We start from the raw sequence: 26,969 nt of genomic DNA, 5'->3' as shown, positions 1-26,969 counted from the left end.
GGTTTGCCAGGCTCTGACCCCAGCTGGGCACCTCTGGTGGCAGCAGGATGTTTACAAGTGTGCTGTGCCCACAGTTAACAGCACAGTAGGGTTTGTTATTAATCCCGTACTTGTTCTACATTTGGACTTGCAGAGGATGGACAACAGAGGCCACAACATTTCTTATCTGATATTTGAGCACAGGCATTTATCAAAACTTAAATGACCTGACTCAGGAGCTACAAGCTGACTTCCAAACTATTATCAGAATTTTTATCAATATTGTCAGAAACCCCATTGTTACAGTATCCCTGTCCTTGAAGAGTATCAACTTTTCTGCTTAGAAAGACTGTCAGTCGATAAGCTTCTCATTTATACCAACATTAGAATCACAGAATCACTAGAAATGGGCATCTCTCTTCTCAGTGATCCAAACCCCAGATCAGAGATAAATCCACAAGGAAGCAGGGGAGAAATAAGGAAACTGAATTACCTGCTTCTGACAGTCATGCAAAGGGACAGCAGTGAGCTGGCATGAGCGACAGATAAATTTCACAAAAAAAAAAGAGATGTGATCAATATCTTGGATAATGTATTTCGATTCTGACTACAGCCACTGTGCCAAAACAGAGGAGGGTTGTGATGACAGCTGCAGGCTGCAGCTTGGAAGTTCTGGATTTCTTTAGCATTTTCCCAAACCCTCCCCAAGTGACCTTTAGCAGGTGGTTTAATTTTTCCATGCATCAAAGAAATTAAAAATAACACTTCAAAATGAAATTAAAACTCTTTCTTATCTAACAGCGATACCATGAGAAGAGAAATCCATTTGTTGGCTGGAGCACTTGGCCACTGGGATGAGGGAGGCTGCAGAGCTCCCATCTCCAGCCCCTCTGCACAGGACAGAGCTGTGTCCATCTGCATCTGCCAGGAACCAGCTCTGACCCAACTCCCATCAACACTTTCCAGCCTTTATGCCCCAGAGATTCCAGGCCATCTCACAAAGAGCACTTAAAAGGACACCTGAGGAATAATAAGCATTCTAACTTTTGGCTGAGGCAATTTCTGTAAAACCATGAAATTACATTTGGCTTTTCTTGGGCAGGGAGAGATGAGCAATAGTTCAAAATCTGGGTGGTCACACAGCACCCAGGGCTGCAGAGAGGTGCCCTTTGGTAAATATGCCAGAGGTAAATTGATGCTGCTTCCAGGTGGTTTTTGCCACTTACTGACAAAAGGAGTGAGTGCTGAGACAGAAAAAAACTCAAAATCTCAAGGCAGAGAAAGTAAACAACAATCTCAGAAACATTTTTTTTTTCAAGTAAAAAACAACCTTCTTTGGACTTGTGCAAAGCAAATTCCTCCTGCAGCGCATAACTTCTTGGTGATTACCCAAAGGCCAGGCTTTAGGATAAAAAAAATATCCTAGTTATGTCCATTGCACTCTTATAATCCACAAAACCTTTGCTGTCAAATGCTGCCAGAGCAATTTAATAAACAGGGAGAATGCCTTAATGTATTCTGAAACCTGAAAACCACCCATCATTAGCCCCACATGCTGTTTTCCTACTTTCTCTGCTTTAAGCCATTTAGCTGCTACAGCTGTTTTTCTTGTAAGTCTGACTTCTGTTTTTATCAGCCTGATTTGTTTTCTGGTATATCACGCTTGATTAGAAGGAGGAAGAAAAACCTTTCACAATTCAGGTAAAACTGTCTTCTTCTTTAGGCTCTGTCAGGCTGGAAGCTTGAAAAAGATCATCAGGAGGATCAGTGTAGGTGAATAAATATTCATAGTATTGCTCATTATTTATACTTGGTCTCCTTTTTGCAGATAAGCTTGAAATTCCACACTCATGACACCACTGATGTAGCCAGACCTTTTTATTCTGAGGAACATGAGTTTTTTTTAAAAATCTATCAGTGCAGCAACTAAAAAAAATAAAATCAAGGTATTATATTCAAACCATTTTGTCTAATCCTATATGTAATACATGTGGTATGAACAACACTGAGATTCTGGATTTTAAAGTTATTTGCAGTCAGGAGCATGACACAAGTCTGGGGCATCTGTACTGTGTTGACTCCTTATGGTCTGGATAAAATAAACTCATTTGGTGTCTTTCGTTCTTCATTGCTGAGAATTATTTTAAGGAAATAGCTTGGCTAAGTCCCTGTTGGGTGCACATCATATGTACCTTATGACTTGAAGGGAATGTCCAAACAGAGAGGGAACAGGTTAGAGCCACAAAATCAGCTGATTTAATTAAATTTGGCAGAAGGAAAGGTTAGTGGAAAACAGTCCAATAACAGAGAAGAGATTCATGTGAGATGCTCCCTATTGTATTTCTCTTCAAAGCTGTTTCACCCGGCGTGGGCAGGGTCATGTGGCGTCGATTTGCTGAGGGAGAATGTGATTGACAACTTCTGGAACAGAAATTCAGTTTAGTTGTGGAGTTGGAAATAGTAAAGGGGGCTTTTGTCAAAACCTGCTCTGCCTGCAAAGGCTTTGTTTTCCTGCCTTGGAAAAGGGCTACATGAAAACAGGTGCAATGAAAAAGATCTACAGTGCCGTGGGAAAATGAACTGAAAGCTTATCTTGTGAGTGAAGGATTTTTTTTCTGGCTGGAAATTCTGACCCATGACAAGAAACAAAGGCATTTGAACATGAGCAATATTTGGTCTTGCTAATTTTGTATATATTAATAACATTAAAGATGCAACACACAGGAAATAAAGACATGTAGTTGATTCAATACCTGACTTGTACTATGTCTTGGTGTAGAAGGGCTACAATTCAGACTGAATCTGATGGAAAAAATAAGTAGGTCCAGAGCAAAATACAGTAATAAAGTTTGTCATAACTTACCAAATGCTACACAGCTACAATTACTTCAATGGTACAAATCATTCACTGAGCAAGGTCTAGGATTAATGGAGGATAAAGTGCTACACTTTCCTGAAGGAGACATCTCAGCTTTTTTTTACAAGCTAATGATCCTGGTGTTTATATCCAGTTGTATTAGACAAATAAGAAAGAAGGATTTTTTATTAAACATTGTATTAATGGATTTGAGAGAAGTCACGAATGGGTACTTATGTGTATTCTTACAAAAGAAAGGGCACCAAAATGAAGAACTATTTCCAGAGAGCAGCCTTAACAGCACAGGGCTTCCCATGGAGATTCCTGATGGCTGTCAGTGCTCTCTGGGGTACAGCATTTGGGGCATGAGACACAGTGATCCCAGGAAAACACCGACTGCCCTACTGGCCCATCCTGGGTTTGCAACAGGATGTGGCTGCAGGGCATTTGGGGAAACTTAATTTTGGGTTCCACTGTACCCAAAGACTCAGCAGAGAACCAGCACAGTGAGGTCTGAACCCCAACCTCTGGTGACTCAGAGGTTTTGCAGAGGTTTTGAAAGGGACCCATGGCCCTGCTGCAGTGGGGCTGCACCGCCCTGCAGGTACCTGCTCTCTGTTTTTAGACTACAGCTCACTACCCTGCCTGCTCAGAGGGCTTCAGACACGAGATAAAACCAGGCAAGCGAGGAACAGGAACAAATGACTTCATGATAAACTGAAAAACTGCTGATAAACGAAATGATTGAGACGCCAGGCTGGCGGAGTGCCACTGCCAGAGCTGCTGTGATGAGCAGGGACGTGTTCCTTCCCATACTGAACCTGCCAGCCTTAATCAGATCTGCCTTAGCAGAGCCTCTGTACACCCAGGTGAGACTGCAAAGAGAGAGCAGCTCTGCAAAACTGCTCCATGTCAGGAGAGGGTCTGGTCAGAGCAGAGCTCCAGGAAAAGCAGACTGATATATGGAGTGTGAAATTAAACGCCCTGTTTATTAATTTGAAAGAGGAGGGAGTAGACCAAGAAGGATTTCTGATAATCCTAAATTTCCCCAGCTGTACAGGGAGACCTTTGGAGGGTTACCTTGGGCCCTTTCTGGTGACTGTGTATGACAAGAGCATGGAGCAGCAGCCATAAGCCACTGCAATAATTGAAGGCAAAATTTAATTTTCCCAGAGCAGGGCCTTAATCAAAGAGCATTTAATTTCTATGCTTTTTGTCATCTAAGGGATGTGCAGGATCTTTGCAAGTGTCAAAGGCCTTTAGGTGACCAGGAGCAGGTTCCACCGTAGCAGGGGAAATTTTTATAAAGGAATTGGCACTGTAGAGACCCCATTGAAAACCTCCCAGGTTCCTGTAATATGGAATTAACTTCACATTGCCACGAGGTATGAAAGAGGAACTTGCCAACCACCTTTATGTGATGAAATCCAATTCTTGCAGCTACAAAATTGGAGGAATGTAGCAGTTTCTTGGCTATTAGCTGCAAGAGGGAATTTCAGCACTTCAGCTCTCCCCAGTTCTGGCTACATTTCCGCTTAAAAAACATTTATGTAGGGAAGTGCTGAATTTCATACAAGAAGCAAAATGACCCTGAATTTAGTAGGCTACATTATCAAATACTCAAAAGTAACAGACTGAAATGAAAAATTGCAAAGCATAATTCTGCCAAGATAATTAATCCTTGTTAACCCATGACCTGATCATATATGATGCTGCTCTGACAAGCTTACTGAAATGCTATAAATAATGCCAGCATATTTTATTTTCTTTGTAAGCATAAATATTGACAAATTCCTACTCATTAAACTTCTGCAAGCTGAGAATTATTCCTGTTCCTCAAATAGGGAGCAGGCAGAGGAATTAAGGCTCTTTTTTCAGGGGGACTCATTGGTTTGCAGAGTCCAGTTGGAGATGCTGAATGCAATTTTCAGCCTTTTTTATGCACAGAAGTAAAACTGTATTGATTAAATCCACCCTCACAACGTTACTTCTTTTCCCCCACCCTCAGCTCAGACCTGTTTCTATGTGCAAGACAGTCCTTTTGCTGAGTTGCATCAGTTCCCTGAGCAGAATTATTCCAAAAAGAAACTTCTTGCACATGTAAATAAACTGACTGTGAGTTCTGGGCAGCAATTCATCACTTAGTGCTCAGTGACAGAACCAGTCCAAAAATGTAACAGCAGACTGAGGATACTGGTACATAAAAAATTGTGAGAAGCTGGGGTGTAGATTTACAGTGCTTTAGGATCTGCCTCATGCCACCCATCACCTGCCATAAACCTGGGGTGTCTTATCCCATTTAAGGGTACCACGTGTGAGCTGGAATTTGTTCAGGCTATGTCAACTGCAGAAAATAGCCCTTATTCCAGTACTGATAATTTCTGGCAATTACAAAGGAAAATGGACACTGTGGGATAAAGAGCTCCCTCAAATGAAAGGTTTTTGCTTTGGCTGTGATATGGAATTCAAATGAAACCATCTTATCTGTGGTCCACACTCCAAAATCTCAGCTGCCTGTACAATGCAAGAGAAACATCCCCAAAACTGCGTCCCTCTTTTCTTCAGAATCCAGCTGAACATCCTAGCCCTGCAGCAGATTTAGGAGGAGCTGATGAGATTCTAAGTTTAATACTCTCCAAAATACTGGTGAGACATGTACTTTTGGAAAAGCAAATTAGCATTTTTCCTACTCCTACAGCAGCATCAAGCTTCTGTGGAGCTGCTCACCTCGGGTTCAGGTGTATGAACTTACACTATAAATGTTGTATGTGTTGCTGTATTTCCTTCACTTCTCAGACAAAACCATGCTGGGAAAGTAGAAGAACAAGAAGCTGAATTTCTTTACTGCAAGAAAGAAGCAGGGCTGTAAGAGCAGGGAGCAGGCTCCATGTGGAGCTGGTGGGACCATCCTTTTCAGGCAGAATGCAAAGGGATTTAGGACTCTGCTCCTTGGTCCCTGTCAGAAGAAGCTGGAGGCTGTGATAAGTGAGTGTCAAGAATTTTGTGAGATGGATTGACTCCCTGTGGGGAGTAAGGTGAGACCATGAAATGTATTTAATTTTATCATAAGTTGAACTCACATTTGTGTCTCAGAGTGAAAAGGTTTTATCTCACCCCATTAACAGCAGTGTTTACCTGTCTCTCTTGGTTAATGGGAGCTGTATGGATTTTTTATTTCTTTTTTTCTCACAGGAAATGTCAGAACAGTCCAGGTTTAGAGATGTATTATCTGACAGCAGAAACAAAGTGCTACCTCACACCAGCTGGAACAGGTCCTCACTTTGAGTCATTAAGGTCTCTAACTAAGCCATTAGCCCATGGAATCACTGATGGGAGCCCTTCCCAAGGAAAACACAGCACACACCACTGAGATCCCATTTTCACAGCTCTGTCTGGAACAGAAAATACCATCCTAGCCTGGAACCTTCTTTAGTCTAAATCTTAGAGGGTGCATGTCTGAGGGACAGGGATTATCCCAGAGATTCTGCACTGCCTGTGGAGAGATGCCATGAGCCAGGCTCCTGGCACGCTGGGAGGGAAGGCACAGAGGGATGAGATGGATGCAGGAGCATCTCTTCAGGAAGTTTTCCCACCTGCTCTGCTGTGTGCACAGAGCAGAACCCTCTGGCTTGGCTGCATGGTGCAGGCTGAACACAGTGGATAAACAGGGAATTCCTGCTTTACCAAACCCTCCTCTCTCTCCTGGAAAGCTGCAAACAGGCCTTTGGGCTCAGGGCAACAGGAGGTGTGGGTGCAGGGTTTGATGGGTTAGCTCCTGGAGTGGCAGCTGGGGTACATTTGTCTGATGTTGTTTTTCAGCTCCTTTTCCAGAGGGAAGGGAATGTTCAGGCCTGTACCCAGGGGCTGGGTGTGCAGCAGGACTGGGCCTCGGGATTTTCACAAAATGGGAGAAAAGCAAACAAACCAAATCAACAGATGGAAACCCTCAGATGGAAGGGGACATACTGGTTATTTATTTAAAGAGCTGTTAAGTCCTAATGGAAATTTTCAAGAACCATTCCATTTAGAACTAGCAGAGGTTTATTTAGCCCATATTTTCTGTTTGTTTTCACTCATTTTTCATGTTAAAGAACATTTGCTACCAGTACTCATCTCCAGCATCTTCAATTGTGTATTCCCCAGCATTACCCTGGTTGCTATGGAGACAAGATGCCACAAACAACAGAAAGCTCTTCTGGTGCAGGAGCAGTGCTCCAAGGAAAGAAATAACCCTGGAAAACATGATATCTAACAGCCCTTGCACACAGGCATGGAAAGGGGGGGACATTTATGGGACAATCTAGGTGCTGGACCCTAAACAAAGTATTTCCCCAGAGCTGCTTTCCTGTTGCCAGCTGCTTTTCAAACTGCACAAAAGCCACAATCCATATTCCTCTAGACTTGATGCCAAAGAACATTTTCTACCTGGATTTGAATAATGTGAATATATTAATTAAAGTTGATAATGGCTGATAATGATTTCCATCAGCAGTAGAATGTTGCTATATTTATCATTATTTATGAGATCACCGTACCTCACTGTAATTTATACAGAGAAGACTTGAAGTAACGTGACTTGACAGCTTAACAACTTTTCTGATCACACCTTTAAAGCCACAGAACATTGTTTCCTCAGACAACCAGATCAGTATGGAAAGGAAAGAGAAGAGATCAAGCCCCCCAGGTTTTGTTTTGATCAGCTTGCCCTTGGGAAGGAGTTGACTTTGAGACTGGCCCCAGCACTGGCAAAAATAAAGAGACAATTTAGCATTTGTATTAATTATGGCCATCGCTTGGCAGAACCCAGATGTGGACTGCAGACAGAAGTGTGGCTTAAAGAGAGATGTGGGAGGGAGAACAGGAACTCTGTGTGGTGTCCTTTCTAAAATCCCCCAGGAGCTGTCCCCGTGTTCCCTGGCCTGAGCAGCACCCCCGCAGGGTTTGGGGCTGCCAGCCCTGCCAGCTCCCCACAGCACTCAGGGAAAGAGCTCCTCTCCTCACAGGAGCCTCTCACAGTGGGGACTGTGGCAGCAAGATGGGAGAAACATCTTGCAAAAGCCAGAGAGGCAGCAGGAGGAAATCTGGAATCTTCTGCCAGCTCCTGGGCTGGATGGGTGGGCAAGGATGGGACCCTCCCTCAGTGAGAAAGAGAGGGGATGATCCCACTAAGGAAGCACCCAAATCCTCACAGTGTGTGGATCAGTAAGGTCTATAACCCTGAGGGTGGAACTCGGGACTGCCTGGCTCTCACATGGATGCAGGAGGTATTTTTCCTGCTGCTGCTCTGCCTGGGTTCAGTGGAACTCCTGGTAGGGAAGAACCTTCCAGAAGAAAAAATAGAGTCAGGCACTCCCAGTGCTTTCATGGTAGTATAATCTAAAACCAGCTAAACTCTACCTGACTTTGAAAATTCTGTTTTATATCAGGTCACTGGCCATAGACAGGTGAGTGAAAATTCTGAAAAAACCCACCAAAATATCAAAATAAGCACTTTCTATAAAGCAGGTCCCAGTGACATAAAATTTATAAAACATGAATTCATAAAATATGCAAACCAGATTCACTTTTAGCTGGCATGGCCAAAACTCAGAAACATCAGTAACTGACAGACTGAGGTCAAAACCGTTCAGAAAATAAAACAAGGAAAAAAAACTATCCAGGAAAAACCCAAATCTCTCAAAGCCACTGACATCACCGCTTTTGGTTTCAGCAGATGGAGGCACAAAGACAGAACAACAGGAATCTTCTTAAACATTTGTTGTTAAGGTGAATCTAAAATGATTGTCTAGCACAATGTTAATTACATTGTACAGCAATCAAAACAGAGACGCCGAGTCTAATGAATCCCTACTCTCACCTTTGGAACTGAACTGGAGTGTCTTGTTCACCTCCTTATTAGCCCATAAATATTCTAATTAGGAAGCAACTCCAGATGAATAGGATTAGCAATAAGGACATTTTAGACTAGGTACACAAGAGATACTCAAAACTCTCATGTCTTATCTAAGGCTCTCCTGACATTTATAATCATGTAGAAACGCTAAATTTACATAGCTCTGCCTAATTAGACATGGTTGCAATTATGTTTGTGGGCTTCCTTTTTTCCTGCCCAAGTATAACTTACACTGTCAACACAGGAAGCAGGAACTGAATAGAAGCTCAGTAAGAAATAAAAGTGTTTTCTGCTATTTATTTTTTCCCGGTTTTAATTTGAAATTCATATTTCTAAGCTCTTTCCTTTTCAGATTCCAGGCAAGAACTGGCTGTTATGGATCCAAGTCCAGATCGCTGCTGCTTGAGATGTAAAAAATGTGCTTTTTTTAGATCATCAGCATCTCAAGAGCAGACACTAAACCAAGCCAAATTCTGCAAAAGGTGACACGTTCTGCCACTTGTGCTCTTGGTGACAGCAAGAAACAAAGAAACTTGTTTCCTTTGAGGACTGTAAGGTCCCTGAAATTCTCACCCTGCTTATAAATTTTGCCAACCGTCCTGGGGTTTTTGATTTCAGTCCCTGTCCCCAGCGTGAACTTGACATTTCTACAAGAATCCTGTGTTTATCTTCCTTGGCCTTCAGAAAGCTGGTGGGAAGCAGGTAATCCATCACGTTGTATTTCTGTGCAGCAAATGCTGGCATTATTGGGCAGAGATTTGATAAATGATGTGTACATTAGAAAACTGAATTTCAATATATTGTCTTTGATGTCCATAATCACAGATAAGAGTTCTTTCACCTCGGCTCAAATATAAATCAAAGTAAGTTATATCACTCAATTCAATGTGCTTACAAATTCCTCTTTCAGAACTAAACCACAATCATGAAAACTCACCTGTGTCAGCAGACTCACCTGCACAGAGCTCAGGCTGCAGACAAGGTAGGTGGAGATGCCCGTACATAAAAAACCCCCCAGGACTGGGACATTAGAGAATTCCCAGGACAAACATCCACAAATCCTTTTTACTGACTGCTAGATGCTTAATTATCTTTACTCCTAAATATTTTGTTTATTAGAAAGCCAGCATCTTATTTGACTCCCACATCGTGTTTCGAGCTCCACTGAAACAGTGATCATGGAATCATGGAACAGCCTGGGTTGGAAGGACCCTAAAGCTCATCTCCTACCTGGGACACCTTCCACTATCCCAGGTTGCTCCAAGCTCCATCCAACCTGCCCTTGGGCACTTCCAGAGATGGAGAAGCCACAGCTTCTCTAAGTACCCTGTGCCAGGGCCTCCTCACCCTTACAGGGAAGAGTTTTTTCCTAATATCTAATCTAAACCTGCTCTCTTTCAGCTGGAAGCCATTAAATGGCTCATGCCAGCAGAGTCACAGAGCCCTTGGAAGCCAGGCTGCAGAGGTCAGTGGCTCTAGGCAGAGCAGGACTAAAGAAAATTGTCTTAATAAAGACTCATGAGGAATGAGATAACAGCCAAAGAACAGGATGAAAACCTCCTGTTTCCAGCTTCACTGCTTGGAACGTGGGAGAGGTGGAAAAACAACAGTTCTGCTCCAGCAGGTTTATAGAAGCCAAAATTAAACAATTAGGAAACCAAGTCTCCTCCTTCAGCAAACTGAAATGAAGCAGATCACGCAGCAAACTGACCCTCGTGAGCACTCTAGGCTGTTCCTGCACAGCCCACGCTGGGAACATCCAGCAAGGCAGCCCAAAAACCCAAAAACCCAACTGCAGCCTCCCAGTGAATTCCACTCTCTGGCTCCACGGAGCTGAAGAGCAGCAGTGTTCCTGAATATCTGCTTCTCAAAGGACATACCCAGCATGTTTTCCTGGCCAGGACATCAGTCCTGTGCCTGCTTTCTTATCAAGCTCTCTGATCAGGGCTTGTATTGGTCAAGGCAGCTGGATCTGAAAGCCTCTGATCCAGCCCAAGGAGCTGAAACAAAATCAATAACCATAGAGACCCCATCCTGTCCCCTGCTCTGCTGTATTTAAGATCAATCAACATGCAGAAACGACCAGTGCCAGGCACATCTGCACTACTCCTGCACATAATCAACATTGTCTTGTCTCAGCTTAATACAATTTTCCACCATATTAGCAGCCTTTATGATACCCTGTCTTTTCAAATAGACGTGATTCAGAATCACTACATAGTTCAATTGGATTACTGGAGTTGCACACAGACCCACACTCTCACACTTCCCCCCCGCCCAAATCTGCTCTTGGTGACAGCCTCTCCTCACTCCAGCGAGGCTGGGATTACAGCCATGCTTCAAGTGTTTGCAAGGAGGTGACATCCACGGCCACAGCTTCCACCACTACCTCTGGCAGAAGAATGCGTGTGTGTATGTATAATTAACAGACTGGGAAAAGAAATGAACAAACTTATCAAATGCCATGCTGAAGCATCCATTTAAAACTGCACACACTTTTAATGACTTGGGCGAGGGTTGCTGTTGCATAAATTTATTTAACGTTAATGTCCCTAGTTTGCTGTAAATTTCACACTGTGAAATTACCAGGGCAGTTCTAATGGAGCTGAAGACTCCAGCTGCACTCCATGATAAAGGAGGAAATAATTATGAATTCCTCTGGGAAGCCAAAGAAAGTCAAAGATCTCCTTCGAAACTGCTCCCAGCTGAGCTGCTCATCAGGCAGCTGAGGAGGTGCAGAGCCGCTCCCAGCGCCGGGGGAAGTGGGATGAGCAGGACGCTCCCGCTGATGACGGCGCTGCCATCAACTGACATTTAATTTGGAAGGATTGAAAGCTGGTGTCTGCAACAACTTCTGCCAAGAAACATTATGAACAGTCAAGACAGAGCATGGAAGTGGTTTTATGTTCCAAGTTCAGATGATAGTGTGTAATTTTACATCTAATCACCTAGCGCGAGACATAACCGGCACACACAGCTCCAAGAGCTCGTGCCTGCAGCTCTGACAGATGCCTGGATCACGAGAGGATGCTGCACTATGTGTGTTGTTCTATCTAGGATGGCATTCTCTACAACCCTTCAAATCCAGAGCTTACACCCTTTGCAAGAGTTTACCAGAGTAGAAAAAGTAAACTCCTCTCTTCCACCCTCCTTAATCTTCAACCCCTACAAATGTCTCTTCCTTCCATTTCTGTTTCTCTCTTTTATCTTCCTGTTTCTTCTTGTTACCTCCACACTATCATGGGCTGCCCTGGCCAACAGTGCTCTCCCTGCAGCAGGAGAGTGGGCAGTGAGCAGCTGGGGCACACCTGGAGACCCCAGCCCCTGCCTCCTCCCCACCACCACACTCCTTGCCTGGCATCCTCCCTTTTGTCAGCTTGGAATTCAGGCCCCCACAAGCAAACCAATAGTGGCTCACCTCTGAAATGATAAAACAACTCGTTCCTGGTAAAGGAATCAGAGAAACGTAAGAAACAAAACCACCTAATGGGGCAGACAGGCAGTATTTATTCAGTTCCTCCCTGTGCATCACTCATAATAACATCTTGCAGCGTACTTCAGGCTTGTTTCCCAAGAACAAATATAATTCTTATTTATAATGCAACAAAGGATAAAGCAGGTTTCCTGATTCTGATAAGCGACTCTGATTATTTCTTCAATAAAAACCGTCACATCTTTCAGATTATTCTTTCATGTTTTATTCTGGCTCAGAACAAAGACAGCACAGACGAGCATCTCTGCACCTCCAGTCACTTGGTTTATTTCCTCATTTATAGAATGAATATATTGGGACCCGCTAGAAAGCACTTCAGTGGTGCTTAAGGACTTCTGAACTTCATGGACTGGACCTGCAGGAGTGAATAACCAAGGCCTGGCTCAGGGGCACCCTCTATCAGATAATTGATCTGTGAGATGGTAACAGGGGCAGAGGGAGTGAGGTGTTACCACCTTGGATCCTGACAGAGGGCTCTCCTGGAATGGCAAACACCAGCCCTTCCCAGCAAACAGCAACCCAAGATGCTGCTGGGGAGCCTGCCAGCAGAACTGCTGCTCAGTGCATCAGCACACACCAGACTTTGCCTTGATCTACCAAAATGGGGTGAAAAACGTGAAATGAAATGTCATCACCTGTTTGGACTTTCTTCTCGTGTTCCAATTTCTCTGCAAAATATGTGCCATATTATTTACTGTGTCTTCTTTTAAGGTAGCTGTCACCATATGACTTAGAAACTCCAAACATACTAAGAATGGGATTTTCTGTGTCAAAATGTCCCATTGAAATTCAGACACCTCCTTCTCACAGTCTGTGCAACACTGCGAAGCAAACAGGGCCCAGACCTTATTGGGAAAAAATCCCTAAACAAATGTTGTGTTTATGTAACGATCTATTTATTTAGGGCCACTTCAATCAGATACAGCTGGTTAGACTTGAAAATAACTGCATGTGAAAATGCAAACAATAATTTATGTAACTTTAAATGAGTTTTTGCAAGATGTTCTAATGCATTTTCCTTGAACGCTCCTCTGCACATCTGGATATGAAGTCTGTAATTTAGCTTTCCTTATTCCCTGTGGAAGCTGTGTGGAAAGGACTGTGCCTGTGCCCTTCTCTGAACTGCCCTGGCACAGAGTCTTGGGTCAGCAGAGTAACACAAAATCCATTTCTCAAATGTGTCAGTCATCCTTTGAAGATGCTGATACTGCAGGCAATGGTCACTCCGAGTTACATTAGCAGCTCTTACTGCAAACACTGGAATTAGTTTTCAGAAGAACATCCCTAAATACCCATTTTTATATGGTTGGATGACAGTAGTGGCAGAGACCATATAGAGAGCAGAAGGGGCCTGAGGATGAAAACTGGTGGAGGACATTATGACAAAATGGTTTTTCATCACAAGACGCTAAGAGTGAAGCTGCTCCCAAGGACGAGCACTTGAAAGCTCTCCCTCACTTGGAATTTATTTTTATATTGCAAAAGAGTCCTTTTTTGAAATGGTTTTAATGGTCTGAGCTAACTTTGACAAAAATTGATCTTTCAAAATGTCAAACATAATTTTGAAAGACCAATATCAATGCGACATTTTTGCAGTTATTAGAACAAAAATGCTAAATCTCTCCAGATTTTCTTTTTTGACTGGTAATTACAATTAAAAAAAAAAATCATTACTTTGTCCTAATTGGGGGTGGGGAAAATATTGTGGGGGCATTTCCTGCCTAATCAGGATGATCTACATAAATGATTCTGGTGCTTCAATTTCTAATGTGATGGATAGATCTGAGAGAGTCTCCCACTTTTTGCTTTAGGGATTCTCAGGGATGTGGCTATGCCCAAAGGAGCTGAGGGTGGGCTACCTACCCTAAGAACCATCTGATACCTTGCAGGTTTCCCTGCAGGTTATTTTTCTAGGGAAGTTTGCTCAATTGTTTTGTCAAGAGCTGATACCCTGAAGTCATGAAGCCACCCAGCTCCTCTCCAGCACTCAGGGGTGGAAGCTGCTTGGCTGCTCATCTGTAGGACAGATTTTCTGATAGTGCACAGCACTGGTAACCCTTCCAGATTGTCTCTTTATGCTCAAATATGCTTTCTTTCAAACCTCATCTAGCTGCTGATTTACCAGCAAATACTGTTCATTCCCTTTTCTGTCAAACATCGTGTTCTGATATCAAACATACGGGGGCCACATCATTTACAAATCTAGTAATGCATTTCCCATCTCCCTCCTCTGCATTGCCATGGTCACAAAAAGATGGAATCAGCTAAGATGAAAGCATTTTCAGGGCTGAAGTTTAATGGCTAAAATAATTGCAGAAGCATACACATCTCCAAAACAAACCACTTCCAGAATGAGTAATGCGTGGAGTATCCTCTCATCTACTACTTCACATCAGCACAGGCTCTCCTGTGAGCAAAACACACCCAGTATAGGGTAGGGTGTTTTGATCACAGCAGATCTCTGAGGCTGGGCCAGCTCTACTCTGCTGCAAGCAAACTGCAGGGTTGGCCCCGAGTTCAAGAGACAAGGATCTTCTGACCTCTCTGAAATTCACCTTCAGAAGGGGACCACAATGATTCCTAAGTAGGCATTTTATTTGGCAAGCTCCTGCTTGGGTGGCATCAAGCCCTCACTTTAGAATAGCAGACACCTGGCAGGAAAGCTTCCCACTTCTACAAGAGTCATTTGCTGTTGACTTACAAACCCCAGTTCCCATCCTCAGGCAGCTGCAGTCAGTCTGGTCAGTTCCTTGGGCATCTGCCCAAACCCTGAACCATTAAAACAAGATCCTTCTCTACAAACTGAGGTGAATTCCATGTCAGTATGAATAGGAAACTACAATCTATTTATTTTTCAGGCATGTATAAATAAGACTGGAAAGACCAACTTATTGAACATCTGGATAATAGGAGTCACTGCATTTTTATGCAATTAGTTCCCCTTCTCAATTTGAGCCATCAGATTTGAGGTCACTGAGTATGTGACCTGTTTACTTTAACTGAAAACTACATTTATTTTTCTGGAAAGGCATTTGGAACAGAAAGCATTTTAAGTGCAAAAAGAAAATGAATAGCTTGAATAAAACATGATTGTACTGACATGTACTCTATTTAATGAGGATTTCTTGCACAAAGTCCTGAGAATTTTTTAGAAACTGGAATAACAGAACAACAATGAAAGGAAAATATTTAGCCTAAAAATTAGAAGAAAAATGGTGAGGTTACCATGACAAAAGAACAAAACTGCCTCACTGCTTCAGCTCTGCTAGTACAAGCTCCTAGATACTTTAATGTGCATTTTTGGGAAGAATAACACACAGCTCCATCCTGCCTGCACGTGGCACCTTGCTGGCCTTATCCACGAGCCCTCTCTCAGCCTGCAGTGAATGGAGAACAGCCCAAACCTCAGTACCTGATGTTGTGATTATTTATAGCCAGCCTAGCGATGCTCACAAGTGTCTAACAAGAACCGCCCTCCCCTTCAAAGAGCCACCTTCTGCCACCTTTCTGGGTACTAATTAGTACAGAACTCAAGGAAATAGACAGTATTTGTGATACAGAACAGCAAACACCCACATTTTGGTCCCTGTGCACACATCCTGTATTTTTGGAAGAATTACATCCTCTGCAAATACAAATGCCATGATCCTGACACTGTTCCAGATGAGATGTACTATAAAACCACTAGATACATCACAATTTAAATTATACTTTACAAAGCATGTAACAGCCTCTCTGCTATTTACACTGAGAAAACTCTATTTTAAGAATATTTCAGAAGACTCTGTATTTGGTCTTCTGACAGACACAGTCCTTTGTATTCGAGCTGCCTTCTTCTTATGCCCAGATAAGAAAAGTAACTGATGCAGGGTGAAACATCCCATAAACTCACTCATGCTCTGGCAAATGTGTTGAAGACAATATTTAAGCAAGAATTGGAGCCAAAGATGCTCACAGGAAGGAATTCTGCTATTAAAAAAGTAGTACTAGGTCTAGGAAGAAGGAGTTAACAAAGTCTCTCTTTAAAATGCTAATAACAGACAATGGTCTGTGGATAAGTTAATTAGTGGAGCCAGCTTGTGTTTAATTATTTCACTTGACCTCGTGCAGATTTAGACAATAATCCCTTTAGAGAGGGGAAGGGGCTGTTGGAAAGTATGTGATGTACCAAAAGAAAAACTTTAAATCTGCCTGAGCTGAGCAGGTAGTCTTCTATCTGAAATTGGAATGATACACTGTTCTCCACTGTAAGACAAGCTCAAATAGAAAAAGAAATGCAGGTCTGAACTAGAGAGATTATGCTAAGGACCTGGTGAGCTTTCCACTCCGATACTTAACTTTTTTTTTCCTCCTCCCTATTCAGCTGGGATTTTACTACTGAATAATGTATAAACCAACCCACTGTAGTCAGAGGTGGGATTTCATGAGCAACTTGAAACAAGTGCAACCAGACTGTACCAGAACTCTCTGAACATATTAAATGTGTGTGAAGAAAGAAAAGGATCTACAGACTATTAGTATATGTGGAATTTTCTTATAGGAGAGGCTCTGAAGATTTCCATATTTAAAAGAAGGGAACTGATTAGGTGGGGTATCAGTCCTATTCTTGCTCGGACTCTATAATTGGATCCAATTAAACTCAAAGCTTTGTTTTATCTGAATAGTTCAACCTCAAATCATGCTGCTTTTCAATTTAGTAATATCTCTTCAATAGCTCACCCAAATATGAAAAAACTCATTACAATTCCACATGTGAGTCAGTACAACCTCCTCCAGAGGCTCCAACCTCTAAATGCTGGTGACACCGAAAGCAAGCCAGGTGTATGAAGAGAATCTAAACCAAATGGGTGAAAGAATTAAAAAACCAAACAGTGAGCTACTTTGGCAGGCAGTAAATGGTGTCAGAGGCACTGCCAGAGCGGGAGGAAACTCTTCATTTCAGCCAAAGGGCAGGACTCGCTCTTGGTGGAATGGGCTCCACGGGAGGTGTAAACTGGCTGCAGTTTCCATGTACAGCCCAGTTCTGAGGCTGGAGCATCCTCCTGTGCACATCCTCAGAAGGACACACAGTGCACTGGGACCAGAGCTGAGAACCTGCACAGAACAAGCAGACCAATAAAACCAGCCCTACTGCTCTGTTTGACCCTCTTTATTAAAAATGTAATCTGATAGGGAATGAAAGGCCTTAGGACAGGACGGGCCAAGGTGAGTGCAAGCAGATCACACAGCCAGGCTGAGCTGACACAAACTCACAGCCAAACTGTGCCGATATATTCTCACTTTGTACAGCCAGATGATCTCCAGCCTGTTACCCTTGTGTCCTGATCATCCTCCTGGTGTACCCTTGTGGGAGATAAATACCATGGCTGTTTTGCTGCCTGCTCATAGGACTCCCACAGGTTTCAAGCTATTTACCAGCCTCTTTCTTTGGAAAGCTCTTTTATTCTTTAAAAGTGTCTCCTATCATATCCACCTTTTTTTTTTTTTTTCCCCATACTCATGCTATTTTCTTCCAAGGCCATGGCTCAGAGCCCTTCCTCTATCAGTTTTACTAGTCTATCTAGCTATCAGGCTTTTTTAAAGGAAAAGTAATCAAAAAACCCTTTCCATACACAGGAGCTCTAAAACTGATTGTCAGCTTCTTGTTTAGAGTTGCAGCAATCATGCAGAAGAGGGAAAGGTACAGATCCTTCCAGAAACACCCACCAGAAAGACACACAGGCACTGCAATTTGAGGAGCTCAAACAGGGAGACATATTCCTTCTGGGAATTGTGACAAGGCTTCAGAGCCACTGGCATTGTTCCCTTCTCAATTAAAACAAATAGTGTGATTCCTGTGACAAGGATTTGCTCACATCTTTCCCAACCCTCATAACAAAGGTTATGAGGGATCCCTTAAGCAGTGCTGGACCAACAGTGCTCGGAACAGATTCGAGCCCTTCCCCTCTGCTAACTTCTGGTATCTCAAATTACTGCAAGTGGCCCTCCACTGGGTGCACAACACACTTCCACAGGGTTAATAAAATGAATCTTCTTCACTGATGAGTGGTAGTGCTCCTCACCATAATTTTCTGAGAAAGGTCATTCTTGTCTGTAATGAGAAAAGGAAATGCACTGGAATGGTGGAGCAAACTCAGATCAGTCCTATGTACAATGTAGAAACATAAACCAGAATCCAGCATAAATCTGCTGGCTAAATTCAGCTTATGGCTAATCAGCTCTTCCTTTGACAGGATATGCTGCTGTGGAAATGGGATAATTTTATAACTGAATAATTTAACCAGTTTTATCTTTAAGTAATTATTTCAGGCATATTAATACATAAAGCTTCAGTATTTACATTTTCGTTACACGGCCCTGAAAAATTACAAGGTATCAGGGATAACGTAGCATTCACGATAAATGATGTGCACAGAGTGGATTTCATCCCTCAGAGTGACTTTGTGCTCCACAAATCCCTGGGATGGCAGGTGGCTGCCAGGCAGACAGCGAGGGCAGAGCCTGGTGTGTGCCAGCACAGGGACAAACTGCTCCTCAGTGGCAGTGTCAGAAACAGGCCAAGGCTGGGAGGGACAAGTAAAGCACAGTCTGACAGAGGATGCTGAAGTATTTTACCTGCTTATCCCTGCTAAGACTCTGGTAGTTTATGTCTGGCTTGAAGACATGTTCCACAAGGACTCCTAATCACTATTTGAATGCTGTGAGAAGTGGAAAAGACACTTAACCCTGGAAGTCTGTAACAGTCCTTCATCATCCCAGTCACCTGGGGAGCCTGCAAGTCTGGGAGCTAAATACAAGGACTCGTGGTCCAAATTCATAGAAATGGATGTGCCTTGCTGGAAAAATAATTAATAATCCCTCACTGTGGTTCTCCACCTGTGAGTTCAGCTGTGGAGGCATTTTTCTGCATGTTTTGATGAAGTGATATGGGAAGTTCATCTTGAAAAGATGAACTTGTGGTTCTGCAGTCTAACAACTTTGTTTTAGTTCTTCTCTGGAAAAGAACATGAAAAGCAGAATCCCTCTCACTTTAAAGAACTCCTGTAATAGATACAAATAGCAAACAGTGTGGATGCTGGATTGTGCATGTCAGAAGGTGACATGCTTGTAGCAATTGTGCATAACTCCTCTCTGCTCCTTGGAGAAGGCTAATCTGACTGAGGAAAATGGAAACAGAAGCTCTCAGGATGCATTCAGGCTGTTTAGATGTCACTTTCCCTTGTTCTTTGTATTCTGTCAGTACACACACACACAAGTGACAATCTGCCCAGGTAAACTCATCCATCACTTGTATGGTGTGGGATCCCTGAGCCTCACGCTGCAGCAGATGCTCCTCCAGCCCTGCCCCAAGGAGGAGAGGCAGCTCTGCAGAACATCACATTGATATGCAGTGAGGGAAATAATTAGCATGGCCACAGTAATTTAGAACAAAATCAACTCCTTTTGCTGTATTCCAGGGGTGGATAAAGGATTGAAAGCTGCTGGACTACACTGGCCAGGCTCAGCCTGAGTTGCCTGTTGGCTACACCTGGATGATTGTCTGGCTGGAAAAGACAAACCCAGATTAAACCCAAACTGTATTTGGGTAATCTCAGATTAGTGGATGCCTATCTATGAGAATGTTTCACAGCAGTCTCAATGGCTAAAGTCATTCCTGTACCAGGACAATGCCTTGTTTACTCCCAGCCAGCATTTGAAAGAACAAGGAGGTTTTGTAAAGCTGTTGCAATGACCTGGAGATAAATATAAGTTACTGCAGATAGTAAAAACCATCCCTGCTCAATGTTTGGAGCAGTTTACAGTTGTTGTTATTTTTGTTTTTTTTAACCTAACATTTCAAATTCTGCACTATCAGAAATGTCTACTGCACCAAACCCAGAGTGTTCGAAAAGAAATCAACTGTCTCTGCTAATAAGAAGAACTTCTCCTCTTCCCCATAAAAATTCTGCCATTTCATTCATAAATAAAATAAACCTCTAACTCAGTTGTTGGCAGGCTCTCTCTTTTATCTTTCACTCACTTGAGAAGGACCAGCAACATCACGTTTTCAGAAAGCCAAGTGCAGTAATCATAGAATCGGATTTCATGTATTTTTAAAAGCATTTGCAGCAGCAGAGATCCAATCACTTTTAAAAGAAATACAAACATACAGAAATTTGGAAGAGGCAACTCAGTGCTCCTGACTGCCTTCGTTTCTCCAGCACCAGATGAATGTGCTGGGAAGGGACTCCTTTCTAGGGGACATCTCAAAAAGTTAGCAACATTACACTACAAGCACCACAGTGCTGAAATACTTATTATCTCAAATAAACCTGGGTGACATTTGAGATGTCTCTACATTTATTGGCCTGCCAGCAGAGCCTGGGATCAACCACCTCCTTTTCTCTCATTCCTTTTTTTTTTTTTTTTCCCTCCTGCTTGCTCAAAGTCTGTGTTCATAAAATATTTAGGGGAAGCTTTTCAGAGGATGATATTGCCTCTACTATAGCCCCAGTGCAGGTTTACTGTGCTACTGAGACAGATATTCTGCCACCAGAGAAATCAAAATTGGTGATGGGGTTGAGTTACTGCACCAGGAGCATCATCAGCCTGACAGTCTGGGCTTGATCCCACCTGGGACACTGGGCTGAGTGGGAGGAACAAAGTAACATGTGGAACAGAGCTGGTCGCTTTTACAAGGTTATACAGAGAAATGTTACTTTTCAGGATGGAAAACAAAAATATGAATGTTCTGCTTGTGTCTGAAACTCACCTGACCCTTTCTTACCTCTTGCAATTTTCTTCCCGGTGGGAGAAAACCCCAGTTTAATGAGATGTGGAATTCAGATCTGCTGCTAAATGAAGCCGTCAGTCTGGCAGCATCTCGTGTAGTACCACCCACTTCTGCAGCAGCCTGCCATAAATTAAATCAGCTGCCATGGTCCCTTCCTGCCCCTGACCTCTGCCACAACCTGTTCATCTCCTGCATTCACAGCCTTCCCTAAAATCCACACATTTTGTGCTCCCACCATCACATGATTTTTTCCTCCTAATTTCATTAAATCAGCTGCAGATTTTTTCTAAGGTTTTCCTGCAGCAAGCATCTGCTTTTAACTTTTTCATCAAAACCTTGCTGTCTGAATGTACTTGTGAAACTCTGATGACCTTAAATCCCTATCATTTTCCCTGTTAGTTCAAGGAATAGGTGTTCCTTTGTTCCACCCTTGGCATTTCTCACCCTCAGGCATCCAGGCTTACATCAGGCTGTTGCTAAAGTGTCTTCCTTTAATAATTTTTATGAAGTGCAGTCCAATTAACTTTATCTTCCTTGGGGATCCATTCAATTAAGTGCAGTCATAATGAGTGAGTGGACACAGAGCATTGTCACCATATTTACATCCAGATTAAGGGGAACCAGGTAAGATAACTTTAAAGCCATCAGTATTTTAATACTTTGGCTTTTGATTGTGCTATCTTCAGTGTCAGACACGTTTAGGAGAGACCAGCACAGTTTGAGAGGCTGAGTTTTTAATTTCCTCTATGGTTTGTGGAAATGAGAGTTTAGAAACAGCAGCAAAAATACATTACTTTGTCTTAAAATAGTATTGTTGCAGGTCAAACAAAACACTTGTCCTGACACAAAATAAGCTAAAACTTCATCCAGTTCATTCTTTCATGGATTGTTAGGAAACCAACAAAGAACCAACATTTAAGTGGCGATGCTGAGAACATCAGGAAATCTCATTTAATGAGCATGCAACAGAAATGCTGAGCTGGGAACACCAGTTCTGAAGTGACTTTTCTCCCTTTTGAAAGACAAATGCTGGATCTGGAACATGGACCTGTCTCTCAGATGTGGAATAGCTCCAGAAGTTATTTTTACACCTGCTTTGCATTGCAGAAGCAAGGGAGAAGGGTCCAATGGAGACTGAAAACCTGGTTCTGTATCACCACAGCTTACCTTAATCATTTCTCAGGCACTGATAAATGTGTCAATAAGTATTTGGAGAAATAACTGGTATCCAGGGAATTTATCTTGGTTATAGGAGTTTCAGCTGAATAGGTCAGATTTGTTAACATTTTAATTTACACAAATCTGCATTCCAAATATTGCTCTTCGTCTCCTTTTCCTAATGACAAGGAAATGTCAGCAGCAAACCCAAATTCACTCCTCTAATAGCTTCCTCAAGTTTTCAGGAAAAACAAACAAAAACAAAAAACCAGTCTGTGGTACAGTAATGGGGGTGTTTGAACACAGTTTTCAACTTAGACACAATATAACTTTATGTTAATGAACTGGGAAGTTTTGCCAGTTCCAGATGCAATCCTGAATGTAGGAGAGAGTGCTGGGAATAAGCATGCTCCGTAGCTTCAGGGCAGCCCCAGGATTATGCCCAGAGCTGGTTGTTCTGCCTCGATCCAAGTGTCCCTTGCCCAACCTTGTACTCAGCCTGGGACACTCAACACCAGATTTCCACACACAATGTGCCAGCTGTCATTTCCTGGACCCTGTGCACAAGGGAACTCCCATGAAGCACATGGTTCCCCTGCAAGTTTTTAAAATACTTCAGATGCAATGAGAGAAACACTGAAAAAGACAACCATCCTGCCTTATCCTTTCCCCCTAATTATCACCTGCCTCTTTCCTGAGCTGATTTGCTGAGATTAAAACCTCTCTCCCACCAAGTTATCCCAATCTGTGTTTCTGAAATTAATATAAAACGACGACCTTTCTCTGCCCATAGAGCCCTGCATTAAAATGCTGATGTCAGGGGGGCAATAATAGTTCTTTCATTTCCATAAAATCAGCATTTTCCTGCCAGAATTCCAATTTCTTCTCTGAGTACTCTGCTACCATCCCCCTGGGGGCTGCCAGCAAGCTCTCCAGCACTCGTTTCTCCTCCTCCACTGCGAGCCTGCCGCAGGCTCCAGCACTGCCTGGGATAATCTGCCTGCTTAAGATTCAGCCAACTTCCCAGCTCTCAGAATACAAGGAGTAGGGAAAGGTCAAATCTGCCCTAGGTTGTGCTTGCAGAGTCTGCCACGTCAGGTGGGAAGGAGTGCTGGAACTCCTTGTACTCCCCCAGCTCTGCTTCCTGTCTTCACCTGGAAATCTGGAATCTGGAAAGCTCTCTGCTCTCCTGCCCTTCTCCTTGGAAAGCTGTTTCACACACTGTGTCCCCCCTGAGCCAGCTCACCCTGAAACAGTGCTGAGGGTGAGCCCTGTGCTGCTCCCAGCCACATTCCCAGCCACATTCCCAGCCACATTCCCAGCCACATTCCCAGCCAGCATTCCCAGCCACATTCCCAGCCACATTCCCAGCCAGCATTCCCAGCCACATTCCCAGCCACATTCCCAGCCAGCATTCCCAGCCACATTCCCATCCCATCCTGAGTGTCCCAGAGGCTGCCCTGCAGCTCCACATGTGCTGCTGAGCTGCTGCTGGAGCTTTTATCTGCTCCCAGCAGTTGCCTTTGGGATTCCTCCCCGAGCTGCTCTGAAGCTGAAAAGCAGCCCCAGACACGGGAATGACACGGGCACAATCCCTGGCAGGGAATGTCTCCTGACTGGAGCCTGGACCAGCGCTCAGCAGTGGGGACAAAGTGTGCTGCTGGCCAGAGGGGCACGGGAAAAATCTGCAAGGTGCTGGAGGCTTCACCTCTCAAAGTTTAGGTCCCAGGCCCACATGTGGGGACTCCTGCTTGCTCTGCCCCTGCCCACAGGGGAAGAAAGGAGGGAAAGAAGAACAAAACTGGTTTCTGGTGCCTTCTCCCAGGAACACAGAACACTGGGCTCTCCCAAATTGGACTCTCCCACTGGATGTGTTAAGTCTGGGTACTGCCTGAACATAAATGTCTGAGCCTCAGACTAAGCAAGTCCTTCCTTCCATACTCTCTGTGGCCCATTGTTCCATGGACAAATGATCCTTCCTTCAATTAGCTCAATTACTGGGGCTCCCCCAGCTGCACTGAGCTGCATGACCTGCACAGTCCGATGGGGAATTAAAAACAGAACTGAAGTTCTGGGGTTCTCTCCCTTTACACCCACTGACCCCATCCCCTCCTTCCCCACTCACTCCATCCCACCACTGACACTGCATTGATTTTTGTTTTACATCTGAGGTATAAATGCTTTGTCCTTGAGCTACACCCACAACCAGAGGAAGCAGAGCTCTGAGAATCACATTATATAGTTTACACTGGCAAAGTATTTTTTTGTCAGTAAAAGTGAAATTTCTGCTGCATTTGAAAAAGCTGCACATTGTAAAACGCCAGAAAGAAGAGGCACTAAAGGCAGAACATCACACAAACCCAAAATCACTGGATGACATTTTACTAGTTTGGAAATGACACAAGGACACAAAGTGTGCTGAGTGCAGGCTGTGTTCCTTTTCCAGGGGTAACATGCAAAGAACTAAGGTCTAGAAAGCGCTATAGATGTCTGGCACTTTATTGCCCCCCAACAGAAGCGGGGACAAATGACCATTTATTCATCCCCTTATGCCTCCTGGAGTATTTTCTATATCTTTGACTTTAACAAACTTAGGAAAGGAAAACATCAGCTCCAGGAGTTTGAAGATGCTCACAGGGTTTCATCGACTGCTATGGATTAAGACAAAAATATCACATCAAAGCCACGATGCCCCACAGTTGTTGCAGAAGCAAAGACTGTGATCTCCACACCTCACCTCAAGCTTTTAGAGGCTTGGGATTAAAGACAGGGTTTGGGCTTTTCGCATCAGCAACCCTCAACAGCACCTGGTAAGACGGATTCAAACTCACCTCCCTGTCGAGCCCAGCAGCCACGGTGACAATGTCCCCTGTCTCACTGTTGATAGTGAACATGTTTTGTGAGGGGCTCTGCGGGGTCTGGGTGACGATCCTGTATCTCACCATCCCGTTGGCCGTGGTGCCGTCGTCCGCGTCGTTCGCCGTCACCGTCATCACGTAGGTCCCTGGGAACGAGCCAAGAGGAATTATCAGTGCTACCTCATTGCTGAGCAGATTGTGGTCCCATTGACCCAGGGTCATGCATTTGGTTCAGAAATGCTATGGAACAGACATCTCACTTCAATCCAGCCAGCCAGGCAAGGCGAGGATTATGGAAATAGCAACACTGCTGAGATAGATGATCTGGAAGGATGCTGATTGCACGTAACTGGTAGACAGAGAGAAGTCATGTAAGGGTATCTATGATTAACTTCTAATTCTTTCAGTGATTGTAAGTTTTAGGGCAGCATTTTTTTGTCCTGCAATTTCATAGATACTCACAGGAGTTTTTTTTCCATCCAATCACCGCATTCATGTGCATTCAGAAGTAGAATTTAATAGTGGAAAAGCCCATCAGACTTCTCAGCAGCTTCAGAAGGACACCACCAACATGCCCATGCCCAGTACAGGAAGCAACTGCCTGCTGCTTCCAGTTCTTGGAGAAACATCCACCTTTCCTGTCCCTCCAGGATTAAAAAATCCATTTCTGCAGAGCAAATACAACAGCTGCTGCCCAGCAGGACAGAAAATCAATGATTTGGTATGTGTGGCCAGTGATGTATTGAATTGTTGGTTTGTTTCTTGCTAATCATCAGTGTCTTCATTTGCCTTGCAAAAAACAATCCCTACATTCTCGATGCTGTCGGGAGCGCACTGATGCACTGACAGGCTCATTAGCACTGGAGTTTGGCAGCAGGGTGTTTTGTTAAAGTGGGAAATTATCATTATGAGCGTAAAAGATGTTACTTGATTGGATGGACTCCTGCAGCTGCATGGTCCTGTGACCCCCCAGAGCTTGTAGGGCCCAGCTTTACACTTCTTATATTGATGGAAGGGAATGAGTGGAAGGGCAGGCACACACTGCTCACACAAGGCAATCTGCAACAGTGGATGAATATAATGATATGAGACCTGAGAGGAGGAGTGGGAGGCAAAGAGAGACAGCAAAACCAGACAGAACCTCATTTTGTGATCACCAAACCCAACGGCATCCATGAAAAGAGGGAAGGTGCCGCTCCAACACTGCGCATTTGGGAAGTCTGAGCACACGGACCAGCTTAGGAGCCTGCCATGCTGGAGAGATGCAAAGTGGTCCTGGCAAGAGCCTGAGCTGACTCGAGATGGAGCCACACGTGGCTTTACAAAAAGAGCTGAGCTTGTTCTGGTCTCTGGGTTAGATGTGAGCCATGGGCAAACTTGAGGATGTGTGGCTGCATCCTCTGGCACACCCAGGTCCCCAGCCTGGTCACACTGGGAGCCACCACACTCTTCATGCAGGGAGACCAGACAGCTGGAGAGCTTGTATGTGTTTGCAAAGGACTTGAAAAATACCCCATGCTCTAAATGGCTGCACCATTTTATACCTTAGCCAAGTGTCTTTAAGCTACTCAGCATGTAGGAAATCCCCCCAGTACCTTTCCCAAATCTGGGAAAACAGTGTTTCTCAGTATTAGCAAGAAGTTTGTGTTTTTGCACTTGTGTGAAGTGCTTGGCTGATCTTCCATCTGCCTCAATCAGGCTCTTTTTGTTCTTGGTGGAGATACATATATTCCTGTGAGTTTTCTTAGTTCAATAAGAATTATAGATTAAAAAATAAATGAATGTGTAAAGCAAATCTTAATGATGAATACATTCCTGTTTTTCTGCAATAATCCTGATTCACATTTGTGAAATGAAAACAAACTATTCAACAACTTTAACATTCTCCTGATCAATAAACTTCAGAAGACGGAAGGAACACTGAATTGAAACAAGGCTGTGCAAGCAACAAATTTTCT

The 26,969-nt window shown here is 43.6% G+C and overlaps 1 protein-coding gene across 1 annotated transcript in view; it reads right to left on the bottom strand.

The window, feature by feature from the left end:
* CDH4 (cadherin 4) overlaps positions 1-26,969 on the bottom strand; it is a 413,499-nt gene that overhangs the window by 48,857 nt on the left and 337,673 nt on the right. Inside the window, exon 7 of the mRNA XM_058850685.1 lies at positions 24,985-25,157. Within this exon, the coding sequence (XP_058706668.1) occupies positions 24,985-25,157 (173 nt within the window). The remainder of the gene's footprint in view (positions 1-24,984; positions 25,158-26,969) is intronic.

Source organism: Poecile atricapillus, chromosome 15, assembly GCF_030490865.1.
Source record: "Poecile atricapillus isolate bPoeAtr1 chromosome 15, bPoeAtr1.hap1, whole genome shotgun sequence".
Taxonomy (NCBI): Eukaryota; Metazoa; Chordata; class Aves; order Passeriformes; family Paridae; genus Poecile; species Poecile atricapillus.
The sequence above is the reverse complement of the archived record's forward strand: the minus strand, read 5'-3'. Positions and strand labels throughout refer to the sequence as shown.